General features: G+C 43.0%; 1 protein-coding gene across 1 annotated transcript in view; it reads left to right on the top strand.

The window, feature by feature from the left end:
• The window catches only part of LOC147124762 (thioredoxin-like), a 29,485-nt gene extending 11,764 nt beyond the window's left edge, over positions 1-17,721 (top strand). Inside the window, exons 3-5 of the mRNA XM_085992814.1 lie at positions 10,500-10,559; positions 12,934-12,999; positions 15,558-17,721. Coding sequence (XP_085848940.1) covers positions 10,500-10,559; positions 12,934-12,999; positions 15,558-15,620 — 189 coding nt within the window. The 3' untranslated portion in view covers positions 15,621-17,721. The remainder of the gene's footprint in view (positions 1-10,499; positions 10,560-12,933; positions 13,000-15,557) is intronic.
• The last annotated feature ends 1,349 nt before the right edge of the window (positions 17,722-19,070 follow it).

Here is a 19,070-nt window from a genome sequence, read left to right as displayed (position 1 = left end):
TTGGTAAAGTTCAGGGAGCGCTAACTACAGTCTGTAGATGTGGGGAAGGATACTGGACATATTGCCCATGTGACCTGATTTTTCTTGTATCCTACCTAGGAATGTAAGAAGTGCTAGAAAAGACACTCCAACTGTTGAGATTTTAAATGCTTAGCGTGAGAAAGAAGTAGAGCTTCTTAAGTTTTTAGCAAATTGGGGGATATGGAAGATCCATTTGAGGTCCGTGTCAGAGAGACTAAGAATTTCAGCAAGTGAAGCAGGTCCACTCTCCTCCTGAAAGACAAAGAAACATCACTTTGAGGAATTGATAAAACAATTTGAATTGCCCAATTTAAGGGCATGTAGAACAACAGAGGGAACTAAAGTCTGTGACATTAAAGGCCTGTGATCTGAAGGAAGTTGATAAATATGGAGTGCAATTATCAGCTAAAGACTTTTAAGCTTAGCAGGAACAAGAAAGGAAAATTTAAAGGTGCACTGTAATATCAAGAACAGAAAACACAGGTGTTACAATAGAGAACTATTGGAGGCTAGAGGTGAGAGGTCCCCTATTAGCTAACAAAGTTTCTTCTACATTGTTCAGGAATTTGAAAGATTTTCAGGTAAGTGAACAATATTAAGTGGATGGACTTGGGTTTTTAGCGAGTTGACAAATTTAGTAAGAAGTAAAGAAACATTTGGCACAAAAGAGAAAACCTGAGTTTCTTGGATTCAGCTTTAATGATGGAGGAAATATGGGAGTTCCATTTGCGGCCAGAACAGACAGTGAAACCAATGCTGTTGATGGGTACAGGAAAAACTAACGATGGAGCCAGCAAAAGTAAGGGGTGGTAGCTTTTGGTTGGGCTTACAAAAGAAACATGCAGATTACTGAATTTCCTCCAGGGCCCAGGAGTAAGAAGTTTGCCCATCGGGAGCACCCAGCACAAATATGGGAACCAGCTGCCCGAGTTTTTTCATCCGCTAATTTTAATGGTCGCGCCCAAGTCTGTGATCGGCGCTCCTGATGAGCGATGCTGTTATGCTCTGGTACTGATGGGGAGAATCTGGACCTGTGTCTTTGAATCGTTGAAAGAAATAAGTTTTTCATTGCCTCACTGAAGGGCATGGACAAAATCAAAAACGTAGTGATTCACTCATTACATTGCATGCAATCTGAAGGAAGTTAATGAATGTAGAACCGATCTATCCACAAAAGCATGGATGGGGTAGGCTAAGATGGCCCTTGTATGAAGTAGGAAAAGAGTGGGAGAGGACAGAACACATTTTGATTTAAAATCTGCCATTTTTCCCTTTAAATCATTTAGAAGTACCTCTGTCTTTCTAATTATGTCATACAGAAGAATAGTTTCACCATTACTTCATAGCTGCCAAGTTAGTTATCTGGAGTTGTACTGTGTTCATGCACTTCCATTCTGTTTTTCACGCCTGGTACCTAAAATGTCAGGTAACGCACCCAAACCTTCCTTTCTATAATTTATTTCCGCTATGTACACTATATTGCATAGCCAAATTTGTTTTGCACCAGTAAATATTAGCTTGCATTTCTCGATGTTTGATTGATTACTAGTACCATTCATCTGTTCAATGTTGATGTCTTTGCAGTTCCTTCTGGGGAGCAAACTGCTGCACTGTGAAACTCTGCTGTCTGCAGACAGATGTTCGATTTGCCGATCATTATCACGAACAGTAGAATTCCTTTGTCACGAGGGGCATGGGCGGGTACTTGGATTGTATGCAAGGGCTTGTGATAAGAGAAGCATAAATAATTTAATTACACAATGCATTGTGTAGTCACATTCCAGGTTAGGCATTAACAGTGCAACCTAGTCTTGAAGTATTACATAGACTTTACAGCACAGAAACAGGCCATTCAGCCCAACTGTTCTATGCCAGTGTTTATGCTCAACACTAGCCTCCTCCCGCTCTAAATCATCTCGCTCACATATCCTTCTATTCCTTTCTCTCATGTACTTAGATTGCTACCCCTTAAAGGCATCTATGCTATTCACCTCAACTACTTCATGTGGTAGCAAGTACAAAGATTTTTAAATGAGCTGCATAGGATTTGCTAGTATTTCGTGGCATGGCATGCCAACGAAAGAACTAATCAAAGCTCCTCATTTTTGTTTTTCCCGGTTCCTCTTGTGGATCTCTCCTTTACCCTCTGTTTACAGGGCTGGATTGATAAAGACAGGAACACATCACTGTCTGCCCCCTTATCCAAGAAGTAATGCATGGAAAGAGTTAAGGTGGGGAACATTAAAGAAAGTCAAGAAAATAGTATTTGAAATTACTGGGAGAAGTAATGTTTCCTAATCCACAAAAGCATGAAAATCAAGGCCCTAAAAATCTGCAACCATTCTGGCATACTCCTGCTTTAACTTCAGCAGGACTCTTCCGGAATGGCAAGAAAAATAAGTCGGGTCTCCGTCTTTTATCGGGGAAGCTGCACAGCCGGTTGAGGGCAGAGGCCTAAACGTGACCATCGGCATAGGAGGGATTGGTGACCACCTATGTCAGCCCTGGGCTCTCAGTAAGATAAGACGTGGTCAGTGGAAATAAGCCCGAGGTCAGCAGTGGAGGTTCCTCTGGTGGGCCAGTCTTGACATTTAAACCGGTGAGCCCCACCAAGGATTTTTCCCACCGGGGCCCTTGTGTGGAAAAAATTTAAATATTATTGCCAGTCTTCAACCTTTTCAAAAACACCCACTTACTTTTAAAATATATACTTTAAATAATTATTTTAGGAGTGTGTTTTATTGAATGTTTGGGGTTTTTTCCATACTGTACAGGGTAGTACAATTAGTTTGGTGCAATGCAAACATACCACCTCTACCCTTGTTTGCCTCGAGTTAAAATTCCTTTTGATAACTGCAGTCTGTTTCCTATAAATTGGTAAATCAATACTGAAACTTACAACTTTGTTTTGGATTCCATAAGCTTTCTCTTCTGTACTTTTTTTTTAAAGATTAAAATTGTTAATTGTCTCTTTTCTTACAGCACTGCTGCAAGTGGTTCTCAATGTTTCTAATCACACCCCCATCAAAAAATTCAAATGAGCTGTCTCACCCCACTGTCTATGGATATGGACATTCAGCTGTCTCTGCCCTAGCCCTAAACCTGTATCTTTTCCTAGTTTCTCTCCTATCTCCCCATGTGTGTTATATATACAAGCTCAGATTTGGGAGGTGACAACATGGTCATGGACTTTGGAGATGGGGCGGTAGTTTGCAAGGTCAGAGGAACTAAGGATTTTTTTTTAGGGTGGGGTGTGATGATGAGTGAAACTACCTTAGAGAGAACCACTTCCAATATTGGCTAGTATGGGAGCCAGGAAGAGAAGTTGGGTGGTCAGCTGTATAATGGGAATAGAAAGAAAGAGAGGCTTGCATTTGTTTAGTGCCTTTCACTACCTCTGAACATCCCAAATTGCTTTACAGCCAATGAAGTACTTTTGAAGTGTAGTGACTTGTAATGTAGGAAAAATTGCAGCCAATTTTGCGCACAGCAAGGTCCCACAAACAGCAATGTGATTCTGACCAGATAATTTGTTTTTAGTGATGTTGATTGAAGGATAAATACTGGCCAGGACACTGGGGATAACTCCACTGCTCTTTTGAACAGTGCAGGTTGGGTCTTGGTTTAACGTCTCGTCTGAAAGACGGCATCTTCGACACTCCGAGTACTGCACTGGAGTGTCGGCCTGGAACTTGAGCCTGTGCTCAAGTCTTTGGAGTGTGACTTGAACCCACAACTGCCTGACTCTGAGGCGCGAGTGCTACCCCCATAGCCGTAGCAGGAGGTGGGTCTCGTGCACCAGAATCTGGGAGGAACACATGGCAAGACGTGAAATTGTCGGAGGATGCAGAGGGGCTAATGCATGGTGCAGAGCTCTGAAGGCTGGGACTTTGAGACTAAGGAGTAGTGACATCAGTAAGAATGTGACTTGGGCCAGCTTAAAGACCCAAACTCCTGCAAAAGATAAGCAGACAGTCCTAGCAGAGGGGAAAGTTACTTTAGGTATTGAAAGAAGGGCAATTATATTTTTAGAATTGTTATTTTTTGCTGTGTTCATTATGCTATAACTTTAATTTTGGGTTGTATGCTACGGAATCAACATGGCTGTTCTTGATAGTTGGAATTTTAACCCTGAATGAGTGTTTTGAGTTCGTTGGATTAGTGTTGGCATTTGCCTCGTTGCTTTTTAAAATGAATATGAAATTTATGCCATGGACACTTCATAGAAACATAGAAGATAGGAGCAGGAGTAGGCCTTTTGGAACCTCGAGCCTGCTCCGCCATTCAGTGCGATCATGGCTGATCATCCAAATTCCGTACTCTGTTTCTGCTTTCTCCCCATATGCCTTGATCCCCTTAGCCTTAAGAAATATATCCAACTCCTTCTTGAATATATTTAATGAAGAATTGGCCTCAACTGCCTTCTGTGGTAGAGAATTCCACAGGTTCACCACTCTCTGGGTGAAGAAATTCCTCCTCATCTCAGTCCTAAATGGCTTACCCCTTATCCTTAGACTGTGACCCCTGGTTCTGGACTCCCCCGCCATCGGGAACAGCCTTCCTGCATCTCGTCTGTCTAGTCTAGTCCTGTTAGAATTTTATAAGTTTCAATGAGATCACCTCTCATTCTTCTAAACTCTAGCAAATATAAGCCTAATTGACCCAATCTCTCTCCATACGTCTTTCCTGCAATCCCAGGTATCAGTCTAGTGAATCTTCGCTGCACTCCCTCCATGGTAAGAACCTCCTTCCTCAGATAAGGTGACCAAAACTGCACACAATACTCGAGGTGTGGTCTCACCAAGGCACTGTACAACTGCAGCAAGACATCCTTGTTCCTGTACTCGAATCCTCTTGCTACGAAGGCCAACATACCATTTGCTGCCTTAACCGCCTGCTGCACCTGCATGCTTACCTTCAGCGACTGGTGCACAAGGACACCCAGGCCTTGTTGCACCTCCCCTTTTCCCAATCTTTCCTTTCAGATAATAATCAGCCTTCCTGTTTTTGCCACCAAAGTGGATAACCTCACATTTATCCACATTATACTGCATCTGCCCAATCACCCAAATCATACTGGAGTTTCTCTGCATCCTCCTCACAGTACAAACGCCCACCCAGCTTTGTGTCATCTGCAAACTTGGAGATATTACATCTAGTTCCCTCATCTAGATCATTAATATATATTGTGAATAACTGGGGTCCTAGCACCGATCCCTGCGGTACCCCACTAGTCACTGCCTGCCACTCGGGGTGGGTGGGGGGGGGGGGCGGAGAAAGACCTGTTTATTCCAACTCTTTGCTTCCTGTCTGCCAACCAGTTTTCTATCCAAGTCAGTACCTTACCCCCAATCCCATGCACTTTAACTTTGCACACTAATCTCTTATGCAGGACCTTATTGAAAGCCTTCTGAAAGTCCAAATACACCACATCCACTGGTTCTCCCTTATCCATTCTACCAGTTACATCCTCAAAAAATTCCAGTAGATTAGTCAAGCATGATTTACCTTTTGTAAATCCATGTTGACTTTGTCCGATCCTGTCACTGTTTTCCAAGTGCTCTGCTATTACATCTTTTATAATGGACTCTAGCATTTTCCCCACTACTGATGTCAGGCTTACCGGTCTATAATTCCCTGTTTTCTCTCTACCACCTTTTTTAAATAGTGGGGTTACATTAGCTACCCTCCAATCCATGGGAACTGTTCCAGAGTCTATAGAATTTTGGAAGATGACCAGCAATGCATCTACTATTTCTAGGGCCACTTCCTTAAGTACCCTAGGATGTAGATTATCAGGCCCATGGGGATTTATCGGCCTTCAATCACGTCAATTTCCCTAACCCCATTTCCCTACAAATACTGATTTCGTTCAGTTCCTCCCGCTTATTAGACCCTATGTTCCCTGACATCTCTGGGAATTTATTTGTGTCCTCCTTTGTGAAGACAACCAAAGTATGTATTTAATTGGTCTGCCATTTCTTTGTTCCCCATTATAAATTCCCCTGATTCTGACTGCAAGGGACCTACGCTTGACTTCACCAATCTTTTTCTCTTCACATCTATGGAAGCTTTTACAGTCAGTTTTTATGTTCCCTGCAAGCTTACTCTCGTACTCTTTTCCCCCCTCTTAATTAATCCCTTTGTCCTCCTTTGCTGAATCCTAAACTGCTCCTAACCCTCAAGTTTGCTGCTTTTTCTGGCCAATTTATATGTCCTTGCCTTGGATCTTATGCTATCCCTATTTTCCCTTGTTAGCCATGGTTGAGTCACCTTTTTTTTTGTTTTATTTTTATGCCAAACATGGATGAACAAATTCTGTAGTTCATCCATGCGATCTTTAAATGTTTGCCATTGCCTATCCACCGTCAACCCTTTAAGTAACATTCCCCAATCCATCCTAGCCAACTCGTGCCTCATACCATCATAGTTTCCTTTATTTAAATTCAGTACCCTCGTCTCTGAGTCAACTACTACTTCACTCTCCATCTTAATGAAGAATTCGATCATATTATGATCGCTCCTCCCCAAGGGGCCTCGCACAACAAGATTGTTAATTAATCCTTTCTCATTATATAATACCCAGTCTAAGATGGCCTGATTTCTAGTTGGTTCCTCGACATATTGGTCCAGGAAACCATCCCGTATACACTCTAGGAATTCCTCTTCCACACTTTGCGCATAAACCAGGTGAAAATGTTTAAAATAAATTGGTCTATTAAACAGTGTACAGGTTTATCACAGTTTGAATCATTTCATGCTTTTAAAGTAATGCATTTAATAATAAGCCAAGCCTCATACAATATTCAATATTAACTAAATGGTGAAGACACCACAGAATAGGCCATCTGTTGTGTGCCAAGCTCTCCCTTTATAGCTCATTGTAAACTTGGACCAAGTCCCATACTTGTTTATTATTATAATCCTACATGTTCACATCAAAGCTATAAGGTCAGAAATTAAAACCAACGGGTGGCCAGGAATGTGAAATTGCCTTCGACATACCTCCAAAGTTGGTTAATTTGCAACAAATGTGTCATCAGGTTTCCTTTTTGGTAGAGGACAATTAAGCAATCTGCTTTCCTATCAATCAGAAATGTCTCATTGCTCTGCTAACATTGTACTTTACAAATACAAAAGCAAATTATTGCGGATGCTGGAAGTCTGAAGTTAAAACAGAAAATGCTGGAAATATTCAGGTTAGGCAGCATCTGTGGAGTTAGGCCTATGCCCTTTCATCAGAACAGTATAATAATGTGTACCTTTGTTCCATTTACAACTTTCTTTGTTCCTTTTTAAACACTTTTTCTGTTCATTATGTATTTGTGTATAGATAACTGAAGATTATCAAAAATAAAGCCTGTTAAGTTGTTATATTCCCAATGCTTCTGCCTCCTTTAGTTTGTGTCAAGGTAACTACTTATTCTATTGGATCAAGTACCCAGAGGCTGTGGAAAAGTAATTAAAAAAGTGCAACTGCATTTTAATTGGTTTATATAAAACTAGAAATTCCTGATGATAATTGTGGATAATGGAGGTTCCACTGCATAAGATTTGGTATGGTGACAGAGAAAAAGAGATTTGCATTTATATAGCACCTTTCACAACCACTGGGCATTCCAAAGCGCAATACAGCAGATAAGTACGTTTTTTGAAGTGTAGACACTATTGTAATATAGGCAACATGGCAGCTAACTTGCGCACAGCAATGCGATGATGATAGCTGTTTTAGTGATGTCGATTGAGGGATAAATATTGACCAGGACACCGAAGCTAGCTCCCTTGCTCTTCTTCAAAATAGTGCCATGGGGTCGTTTACATCTACCTGTTTAATGTCTCATCGGAAAGTCTGCTCCTCTGACAGTGTAGCACTCCCTCAGCACTGCATAGGAGTACTGAAGCATAACAAGACTAAACTCCAAGTGTAAAGAGCCTGAGCATTGAGGGAAAATTGGAGAAGCTTAAGCTTTACAGTCTAGAAAGAAGGAGGTTAAGCATTCTTGGTGAATCCTATTCACGTTATTTAATAAAAGTCAATAAAATACTAAATGAATTTGATCGGGTACGTGCAGAATATTCAATTTAAGGCAAGAAAGTTGGACCAAAGTGTAAAATATTGGCAAATTGTTTTAAAATGTACATTCAAAAGAAATTCTTCACTCGGCGTGGGAAGTTTGTTTTTGTTTATGGGAGTCGCTGGCAAGGCCAGCATTTATTGCCCATCCCTAATTGCCCTTGAGAGCCACCATTTCAGAAGCCAGTTAAGAGTCAACCACATTGCTCTGGGTCTAGAGTCAGATATAGGCCAGACCAGGTAAGGATGGCAGATTTCCTTCCCTAAAGGACATTAGTGAAACAGATGGGTTTTTAACAACACTCTGGTAGTTTCATGGTCACCATTTTTATTCCAGATTTATTTAATTAACTGAACTTAAATTCCTCTGGATTACTAGCCTAGTAACATTACCACTATGCTATCGTGTCCAATGAGATTGCCCTTGAGAAGGTAGTGGTGAGCTGCCGCCTTGAACTGCTGTAGTCCATGTGGTGAAGTTACTCCCACAATGCTGTTGGGTATGGAGTACCAGGATTTTGACCTAGTGACGATGAAGGAACGGCGATATACTTCCAAGTCAGGATACTGTGTGACTCCAGGTGGAGGGAGTGAATGTTTAAAGTGACGGATGGGGTACCAATCAAGCGGGCTGCTTTATCCTGGATGGTCTCAAGCTTCTTGAGTGTTGTTGGAGCTGCACTCATCCAGGCAAGTGGAGAGTAGTCCATCACACTCCTTACTTGTGCCTTGTAGATGGTGGAAAGGCTTTGGGGAGTCAGGAGGTGAGACACTCGCTGCAGAATACCTAGCCTCTGACCTGTGCTTGTTGCCACAGTATTTGTGGCTGGTCCAGTTAAGTTTCTGGTCAATGGTGACCCCCAGGATGTTGATGGTGGGGGATTTGGCGATGATAATGCCGTTGAATGTCATGGGGAGGTGGTTAGACTCTTGTTTGTTGGAGATAGTCATTGCCTGGCACTTGTATGGTGCGAATGTTACCTGCCACTTATCAGCCCAAGCCTGAACGTCGTCCAGGTCTTGTTGCATGCAGGCATGGACTACTTCATTATCTGAGGAGTTGCAAATGGCACTAACTCTGTGCAGTCATTAGCAAACATCCCCATTTCTGACCTTATGTTGGAGGGCAGGTCATTGATGAAGCAGCTGAAGATGGTTGGGCCTGGGACACTGCCCTGAGGAACTCCTGCAGCGATGTCCTGGGACTGTGATGATTGACCATCAACCACCATAACCATCTCCATTGTGCTAGGTATGACTCCAGCCAGTGGAGAGATTTCCCCCCGATTCCCATTGACTTCAGTTTTACTAGGGCTCCTTGATGCCACACTTGGTCAAATGCTGCCTTGATGTCTAGTGCAGTCACTCTCACCTCCCCTCTGGAATTCAGCTCCTTTTGTCCATGTTTGGACCAAGGCTGTAATGAGGTCGGGAGCTGAGTGGTCTTAGCGGAACCCAAACTGGGCATCAGTGAGCAGGTTATTGGTGAGTAAGTGCAGCTTGATAGCACTGTCGATTACACCTTCCATCACTTTGATGATTGAGAGTAGACTGACTGGGCAGTAATTGGTCAGATTGGATTTGTCCTTTTTGTGGACTGGACAGGACATACCTGGACAGTTTTCCACATTGTCAGATAGATGCCAGTATTGTAGCTGTATTGGAACAGTTTGGCTAGAGGCGCGGCTAGTTCTGGCGCACAAGTCTTCAGCATGATAGCCGGGATGTTGTCGGGGCCCACGGCCTCTGTTGTATCCAGTGCGCTCAGTCATTTCTTGATGTCACGTGGAGTGAATCGGCTGAAGACTGGCTTCTGATAGTGGGGACCTCGGGGAGTAGGCCGATATGAATCATCCACTCGGCACTTCTGACTGAAGATGATTGCAAACACTTCAGCCTTGTCTGTTGCACTCACGTGCTGGGCTCCACCATCATTGAGGATGGGGATATTCATGGAGCCTCCTCCTCCCGTTAGTTGTTTAATGGTCTACCACCATTCACAACTGGATGTGGCAGGACTGTGTTCAACCAAGTGAGGTAATATAAGCAAAAATATTAAGGATGTTAATTAAACTCTATGATAGAATTGGGATACTAGGAACAGGAGTAGCCCCTCGAGCCTGTTCCGCCATTCAATTAGATCATGGCTGATCTGTATCTTAACTCTACCCATCTTGGTTCCGTACCCCTCAACACCCTTGCCTAACAAAAATGTATCATTCTCACCAGAGGGTTGATGGTCAGAGTGGCCCTTTCCCATGCCTCACTTTTCCTGTGTTATTGGTTTCATTTCTTACGGTAGGTTTTACACTATCATTGATTTGTAGAATGCCCAGCAATGCAGTTAGATGGGAGGTGCGAGTTTCAATACTGGCTCACTGACTATGTTTTTATATTTTTACAGGAATTGGCAGAGAAAAATCCAAGTGTAATTTTCTGTGAAGTAGATGTGGATGATGCAGCTGTAAGTTGGAACCCATCAGACTGAATATTTCAGATTATTTTGAATGTAGATCTAATGTATATACACAATATAATGAAAACAGATCACTAGAGTTGGGCAATAACTGTTATGACAGTGTACATAAGAACAAAACTTTTATAAAACACAGGTTAGGCCCCAACTGGAGTATTGTGGTCAATTCTGGGTACCACACTTTAGGAAGTATGTCAAGGCCTTGGAGAGGATGCAGAGGAGATTTATTAGAATAGTATCAGGGATCAAAGACTTCAGTTACGTGGAGAGACTAGAGAAATTGGGGTTGTTATCTTTATAGCAGAGAAAAGGCGATTTAATAGGTGTTCAAAATCATGAAGGGTTTTGAGAGTAAATAAGGTTAAGCTGTTCCAGTGACACTGATTTAAGATAAGCATGCAGGTGCAGCAGGCGGTTAAGAAGGCAAATGGTATGTTGGCCTTCGTAGCAAGAGGGTTCGAGTACAAGAACAAGGATGTCTTGCTGCAGTTGTACAGGGCCTTGGTGAGACCGCACCTTGAGTATTGTGTGCAGTTTTGGTCGCCTTACCTGAGGAAGGACGTTCTTGCCATGGAAGGAGTGCAGCGAAGATTCACCAGGCTGATACCTGGGATGGCAGGAATGACGTATGAGGAGAGATTGTGTCGATTGGGCTTATACTCACTGGCGTTTAGAAGATTGAGAGGGGATCTCATCGAAACCCATAAAATTCTGTCAGGCCTGGACAGACTAGATGCAGGAAGGATGTTTCTGATGGCTGGGGAGTCCAGAACCAGGGGACATAGTCTAAGGATAAGGGGTAAGCCATTTAGGACTGAAATGAGGAGGAATTTCTTCACCCAGAGAGTGGTGAACCTGTGGAATTCTCTGCCACAGAGGGCGGTGGAGGCCAGTTCGTTGAGTATATTCAAGAAAGAGTTGGATATATTTCTTGAGGCTAAAGGGATATGGGGAGAAGGCAGGGACAGGGTACCGAATTTGGATGATCGGCCATGATCTCGTTGAATGGCGGAGCAGGCTCGAAGGGCCGAATGGCCTACTCCTCCTATCTTCTATGTATCTCTCAGGGTTTAAAAAATTTGCGCAGTGAGTTATGATCTGGAGTGCACTGTCTGCAGCTGATTCAATAATGGCTTTATAAAGGGAATTGGATATATACTTGAAAGGGAAACATTTGCAGGGCTATGGGGAAAGAGCAGGTGAGTAGGACTAATTGGATTGTTCTTTCAAAGAAGCAGCACAGGCACGATGAGCCAAATAGCCTCTTTCTTTCTGTGTTGTATGATTCTATGATGTATTTAACAAGTTTTAAAAAAGGAGAGACTGATTCCTGTGTAATGGTCGAGCAAAAATCCATGAGTTTCTATCAGTTAAGTATCCTGATGGTGAAACTCGTTCTTTAGGATACAGCTAAAATGTAAATAAAACATAAATCATTGTCATTCATGGTTTTCCCCAATCCAAATTAACTGTGATCTGGTAGACTGAAACACAGTATAGCATTTGAAAAAACTCTTGATTCCAAATGATAGAAGCCTTCAGAACAGGAGTAGGGAGTTCAGCCTGCCCAAGTCTATTCTGACATTCAGTTAGAAACTTATAAAATTCTGACCGGACTGGACAGACTAGATGCAGGAAGGATGTTCCCGATGGTCGGGGAGTCCAGAACCAGGGGTCACAGTCTAAGGATAAGGGGTAGGCCATTTAGGGCAGAAATGAGGAGGAATTTCTTCACCGAGAGTGGTGAACCTGTGGAATTCTCTACCACAGAAGGCAGTAGAAGGAGTTGGATATATTTCTCAAGGCTAAAGGGACCAAGGGGTATGGGGAGAAAGCAGGGACCGGGTACTGAACTTGGATGATCAGTCATGATTGCATTGAATGGCGGAGCAGGCTCGAGGGGCCGAATGGCCTACTCCTGCTCCTATCTTCTATGTTTCTAGATCATGGCTGATCTGTATATTAACTCCAGCTACCTGCTTGGTTCTGTAACCCTTAATACCTTTTGCCTAACAAAAATCTATCGGTTTTGAAATTTTCAATTGACCTCCAGCCTCAACAGTTTTGGTGGTTGTGGGGGGGGGGGGCGGTGGCAGTGGAAATGGAAAGAGAAGAGTTCTGGACCCCCCCCTCCCCCAAAAAAAAAAAACCCCACCAGAGGCAATAGTTTCTTTCTCTACCCTTTAATCATCTTAAACACCTCAATTAGGTCACCCCTTGACCTTCTCTACTCGAGGGAATCCAAATGATCATTATGTATACTGCATCGTACAAGTTAATATTGTTCATTGTAAAAACTTGAGCTGATGTTGACTGATTTGTTTGAGCTCTGTTGAAATAACTTGTGGTTTGTCATCTTTAGGATATTGCTGAAACCTGTGGCATAAATTGCATGCCAACATTCCATTTCTACAAGAATGGAGAGAAGGTAATTGGGAAGTTCTAGAGTGTGGTGGGATGGTTAAATTAAATGATGATCACAATTGTGACATGGAGTCTAAGAAGCTCTTCCTCATAGCTCATAAAATGTTTCATCAATAAAAGAGTACCTACTTGTTGCCACTGAGATTGCTTGCATTTTGTGTCCATCTCCTGCGAGAATGTGGAATGGGTTTTTCTCTACAGTTCATCGCAGTGAAAAACGGGGGAGGGGGGGGAAATTAACAGGCCAAGCCTACTACTGCCTACCCATCTAAGCTCTGTTTCCCTGCCACTGGCTACCCCTATCCTGCCCGCTGCATGTAAATACTGGTGGAGGGGGCTGGAAAATAGCATCCCAGTCCTTTGCTCTCCCATTTGCCCCTCTTGCTGCCACTTGTGACTGTCTGTCTGGTGGAAAAGTGATTGTAGGCCTGGGAGGTGGTGTGAAGGTCCTCTGAATTTTGTCAGTGTAAGAGTCTATTCCCTCTAAAAGGGCCCCCATAAGCTCACCTTGTGTAGACCTCAGTCTCTGCCAAGTGAGCTGGTGAGTTTCTGTTTCTACAGGGCTCTTCTACCCTGTTTTTAAGGTCTCTCGCTGAGCCTTCCGGTGCTGTTGCAGCCCCTCAATTTCCCTGTTTTGCAGCGAGTAGCTCCCTCTTGGTGGTGGGAATCCTGCTGGGAGCCCACCTTGGATTTGGAACTGACTCCTGACCCCAGGAAAAAAACGATGGATGTTGCTAATGTCATTTAGCCTGTCTCATATTGAATTTGATTGTTGACGTGCACTTTGTTCCTGAAGGAATTGTATGAGGAACTGCTAACTTGTGACTGAAGGTAATGCGAGATTGTATTCTATGGTTGCACACCTGTTCAAGCCAAAGCCTGAAATCTTCCTTAATTTTGCATCAAAGGCAGTATTCAAGGAGGACTTTTTGTTCAAAATAATCACCCTTTTTATAGAAGAAAACTACCAGAAATGTCTTTTATTTTTTAAAAATGTTAATTTTCTTAAAGACATGAAAACCAGAGTTAGGTGTCTCTTTGCAAGGTTTCTTTGGTGTCTGAGGATATCCAGAGCAGTTCCATTCAGACCTTGGTGGACTTTTTACACATGTCTAATTTACTTCATCCATCCGGTTGATGCAGGCTCTCCACTAATGAAGTGCTATCAGTATTCTAATGAGGATTACACTGCCCATACAGTTGGCATGCAACAAATAAAAAATACACTGTTAGCTGAAGGGCCTCTTGACCCAGGAACTACACTACTGGCTGAAGAATTTGCATTCCCAATTGCAAACCAGAATGAACCTCTGACCTCTCTAGTCCACAGAGTATACAGCACAGAAATGGGCCTTCTGGTCCAGCTGGTCCCTGCTGGTGTTTATGCACCACATGAGCCAAATGCCTTGGCTACTTCCCTGATAGGCTTGCAGAGACACTAGGGAGGAGAAGGAACATGTGGAGAGTGTGGTCTTCAGAGCATCCTATCTGATCTGACTGGCCAATATCTTAAAACAAAGTGTATTTTTTATTTGTTGCATGTTGACTGTATGGGCAGTATAACCCTTATTGGAATACTGATAGCACTTCATTAATGGAGAGCCTGCATTGACTGGTTTAGATATGGATGGATGATGGGCTCAAATAAATTAGGCCTGTGTAAAAAGTGCATTAACACACCTACAACCCTCTGTGATCTCTCCGTTCCTTCAATTCTGGCCTCTTGTGCATCCCTGATTTTCATTGCTCCACCATTGGTGGCTGTACCTTCAGCTGGCTGGGCCCTAAGCTCTGGTATTCCCCTCCCTAAACCCCTCTCGCTCTCCATCTCTCTCCTTTAAAAGACGCTCCTTAAAACCTACCTCTGACCAAACTTATGGTCGCCTATCCTAATATCTCCTTATGTGGCTCGGTATCAAATATTAACGCTCCTGTGAAGCGCCTTGGGTTGTTTTACTATGTTAAAGGTGAAATATAAATGCAAGCTGTCTCCATTAATTCCAAATTTAAATGCAGGAAACATCCACAGTTACTTGGAATTACTATTTTTTACTGGACGCAATCCTCGATTATGGTCACGTGCAGCAGTGTATGAAGTCTCGTGGTTTCGTCTCGCTATAGAGGGCAGGGTGGATATTATATACAACTGCGGTTTTGGAATCCAAGATTTTAAATTCTATGCTCATCAAGAAAATAAAAATTAACAAATTGATTCCAACTTGGCTTACTGGAAGTGGGAGATTTTAACTTGAGCTACGGACTGGTTTTAACAATGAGGGAAAAGAAGGCTTCTGCACTTGTGCCTTTTACAATGTGAAATGCTGCAGGCTTAATCAGCTGGACGTAACATACCAACACTGGTTGAGATTTGATTCTACTTTTATGTAAAATTCAAAGGGCTTCCTCTGTGCAATGTTTAGTAACCCTTCATAATAAATGTTGCTTTACTGAATGTCTTTCTTGGCTACCCTGAAAGGCTTTAGTTTAAATCTTGTTACGGTTTTATTCAAATACATGCATTTAGTGATTAGTTTTAATACTAGAATTTCTCTGTTTCCTTAGGTGTTTGAGTTTTCGGGAGCCAATCGAATAACGCTGGAAGACAAAATTCAAGAACTGCAGTAACAGCTATTGATCTAATGAAACCTGTCATTTCAAACCAAAAAGAAATCAATAATTAATCTTTAGTTTCTAGTAAGGGTATTAATTACTTGTCTGCAATGTGAAAATCGCTTCAGTTGAGTTTCCAAGTGAGATACATTTTCTCTTTGTGAAATGATTGTAAAGTCTGGTTATCTGTCTAGACTTTGGGGCAGTGTAAGGGTGCAGTTATACAGCCACAAGCAGTTTGATGCAAAAACAGCGTGCATCGATGTGAAGTGCCGGGGACACCTTGGGAATCAGGTCCCTGTCCGATTCCCTGAGCGCGCTGAAGGAAAGATGAGACTACCTCGCGTCGGTAGTCTTGTACCACTTGGAGTTTGCACAGGGTGTAATATAATTCCAGCTGGTGCCAGAGCACTAAGTGCCCAGATGCTCCATTGGGAAAACTTGTTAGACGGAAGTGGGTACTCACACTTGCAACCATTTTACATTTTTTTAATATATCCCAAGATCTCGTAACTGGCAGCTATTTTAAAGAAGAAAATAAAGCTTTGGGCTAGAAATTCGGTTCCTTTGCACCTGCCGTTAGCGCCTCTGGGAGCGCAAAGGGCTTATCGCCCAGGGAGGGGCGAAAAAAGCACCTCCTGAGAAATTCAGCGGGGGCGCTGCTGAGACGGTACCTGATAGCAGCGCGCCCCCGCCCATAGCGCCTCAGGCTACCGATGATGTCACCCCTGTGTGCCGCAACCCCTTACCGCCCCGCAGCAGAAATTCAGCTGTGCCCTGCGAGGCTGCCGTGGGCAATGTCAGTGCCCGCCTCACGGGCTGCGAACTGGGCCGACCTCAGCTCGCGGGGCAGTATTTAAAGGGGAGGTGCGGCCTGTGCCGCCATTTTTTTTGGCTGGCCGACCTCCAGGTTGGCCTTCCATGGCGTGGTCCGTGCAGCCCGGCGCTGGGTCTTGGTGCCAGGCTGTGGCCGTAGCACCACACTGCCCTGGTGGCCTAATGTGGGCCATCAGAGGTCCTGCATAGTGCGCAACGGCCCTCCCCTTTAACTGAAGGGGAGGGGTGTGGAAACGCGGCAGTGCTCCACAGCACTGCTGATCGCGCCCCGACATCACCTTGGTTACTGCCCCACCAGGAAGTGGAGCGCTCGCGATTGCGCTCCACTTCCTGGTGGGGCGATATGCTGAATTTAGCGGCCGGGGTGGTACTTCTGCGCCGGGCACTAAATGTCTGGCCTTAACTCGGTTACACCCCCACTGAACTGAATTTCATGCCCTTTACCTCTAGTTGCCCTTTCATTTTTATACACTTTTTTTTTTATTCTTCACCACCACCACCCCTGCCGCAGCTTTCATGTTTCAACAAGTTTCCGCTTAAAAAGTGCACCCGAGGGGGATTTAATTGCAGGACAAATTATAGGGTTGTTGTTGACTTACTGCAGCTGCATGTTTTTGAAAATTGGATTGACCACAAGCTGCTGTTTCTACATTAAACCAATTCTCTGTGCAAGAATTTTTGTTGTCCATTCTATCCATGCTATGCCTAACCTTGGAGTGCTTGATGCTGACATGAAATGCAAAATATGCAAGATTCCATGAAAATGAGCACAGAAATTAACCCTTCAGTTGATTATTGCATGAACTATGTTCAGTGCAGACATAATATATAAATCCTACACACCTTCAAACACACCTATTACCTCTTAAAGATTCTGTCAGTCTCCAGACATTACAATCATTGAGAGGACCATGACAATCAATGCTGGTGGCAAATGGACAAAGATAGTTAACTTAAATGTTATTTTCTGTCTCATTCTTTATGTTGTGGGTAGTTTTGTGTTCACAGATAACAATCTGGTCTCTCAAAACTTGACTTGATCTGATATTTTTAATTTACTGAAACTTAAGTGTTGAATGAGACTTTCAGCCATCGAAGGTTTTTTTTTGTCTAAAGTAACTGCCAGTGCCATTTTCACTTAAGCATGTACTTTCTAAATGTATAAATGTAACCAGCAGACTGGTGGTAAGTATATGTTTTAATTTCATCAATTGTTAAACGTGACTACGGCACTTAACATTATGTTGTGTTTAATTAAAAGAAACTTGATTCTTTTAAATTCAAGTTTAATTCTTGTCTCCCACAATACAAATAAAACAGTCTTACAGCTGTGACCGCATAACATTGTGTGGCAACTTCTTCAAAACGCTCTGGATACCCTTTAGTGTATTTTAGCAGTCTTTGATTTTAAAATTCTCATCCTTGTGTTCAAATCCCCCCTATCACTATAACCTCCTCCAGCCCTACAATCCTCCATGAGACATTAAACCGAGGCCCCGTCTGCTCTCTCAGGTGGACATAAAAGATTCCATGGCACTATTTCGAAGAAGAGTAGGGGAGTTATCCCTGGTGTCCTGGCCAATATTTATCCCTCAACCAACATAACAAAAACAGATTATCTGGTTATTATTAAATTGCTGTTTGTGGGACCGTGGCAAATTGGCTGCCACGTTTCCCACATTACAACAGTGACTCCACTTCAAAAGTACTTCATTGGCTGTAAAGTGCTTTGAGACATCTGGTGGTCGTGAAAGGCACTGTATAAATGCAAGTCTTTTTTTCTTTGACCAAGCTTTTGGTTACCTGTCCTAATATCTCCTTATGTGGCTCGGTGTAAGATTTTGTTTGATAATGCTCCTGTGAAGCACCTTGGGACGTTTCTACATTAAAGGTGCTATATAAATGCAAGTTGTTGTTGAAAAGTTAGATTCGAGGTAATTCAGACTGATTCTTGCAGTGCTATAATGTTCTTTGCAAGGCTATTAAAAATGATATGCAGTCAAACTAAATAAATCAGAAGAAGCTGGTGCCAGCAAACTTCAAGAAATTATTGAGAAAGATGGGTGCTGTAATTGTCAGATTCTCTGCTTCCGCAGAAAAGCAAATGGAATACTGACATTTTCAATTTGGCAGCAGAATCGGGAGTTGCATAGCAACAGGAGCACGTGACTCCTATAGTAACGGAGAAGCTTCCTTCTGTTCTTGCTGACAAGGTTCCTGCTCTCTGTAGTGTAAATGCCAACTGTCTTGCTAACACCTACTGATACCAGCTCTGCTTCTGCAGCAAGAATTGGCAGTATTTACAGTGCATTGCTCAGTTAATGTGCTAAAGCATTGCCCACTTGCTTCTGCTTTGTGATTCTAGTGCTGAATACAAGAGTCCCCATTCTTCTTCTGTGCTTGGCTGGCTTGCTGCCACAGAAGATGCAGTTGGTTGGATGCTGACCCTGATGTTTCCAAGTCTCTTCACTGCGCTGGCTGCCCTAGGCCGCTGTTGCTGTGCTCCAGGCCTCTTGTTCCCACTGTGCTGGCTGCTCTAAGTCTCTGTTCTAGCATGTGCTCTACTTCAGTTTTCTTTCCATGGGTAAGTGCAAGGAAAATTTAGTCAAAAACTCTACATGAAATATA

The sequence above is a fragment of the Somniosus microcephalus genome, chromosome 1, assembly GCF_052327205.1.
Source record: "Somniosus microcephalus isolate GS21.2 chromosome 1, FLI_Smic_1.0, whole genome shotgun sequence".
Taxonomy (NCBI): domain Eukaryota; kingdom Metazoa; phylum Chordata; class Chondrichthyes; order Squaliformes; family Somniosidae; genus Somniosus; species Somniosus microcephalus.
Note: the sequence above shows the minus strand (reverse complement) of the source record. Positions and strands in the feature narration are given on the sequence as shown.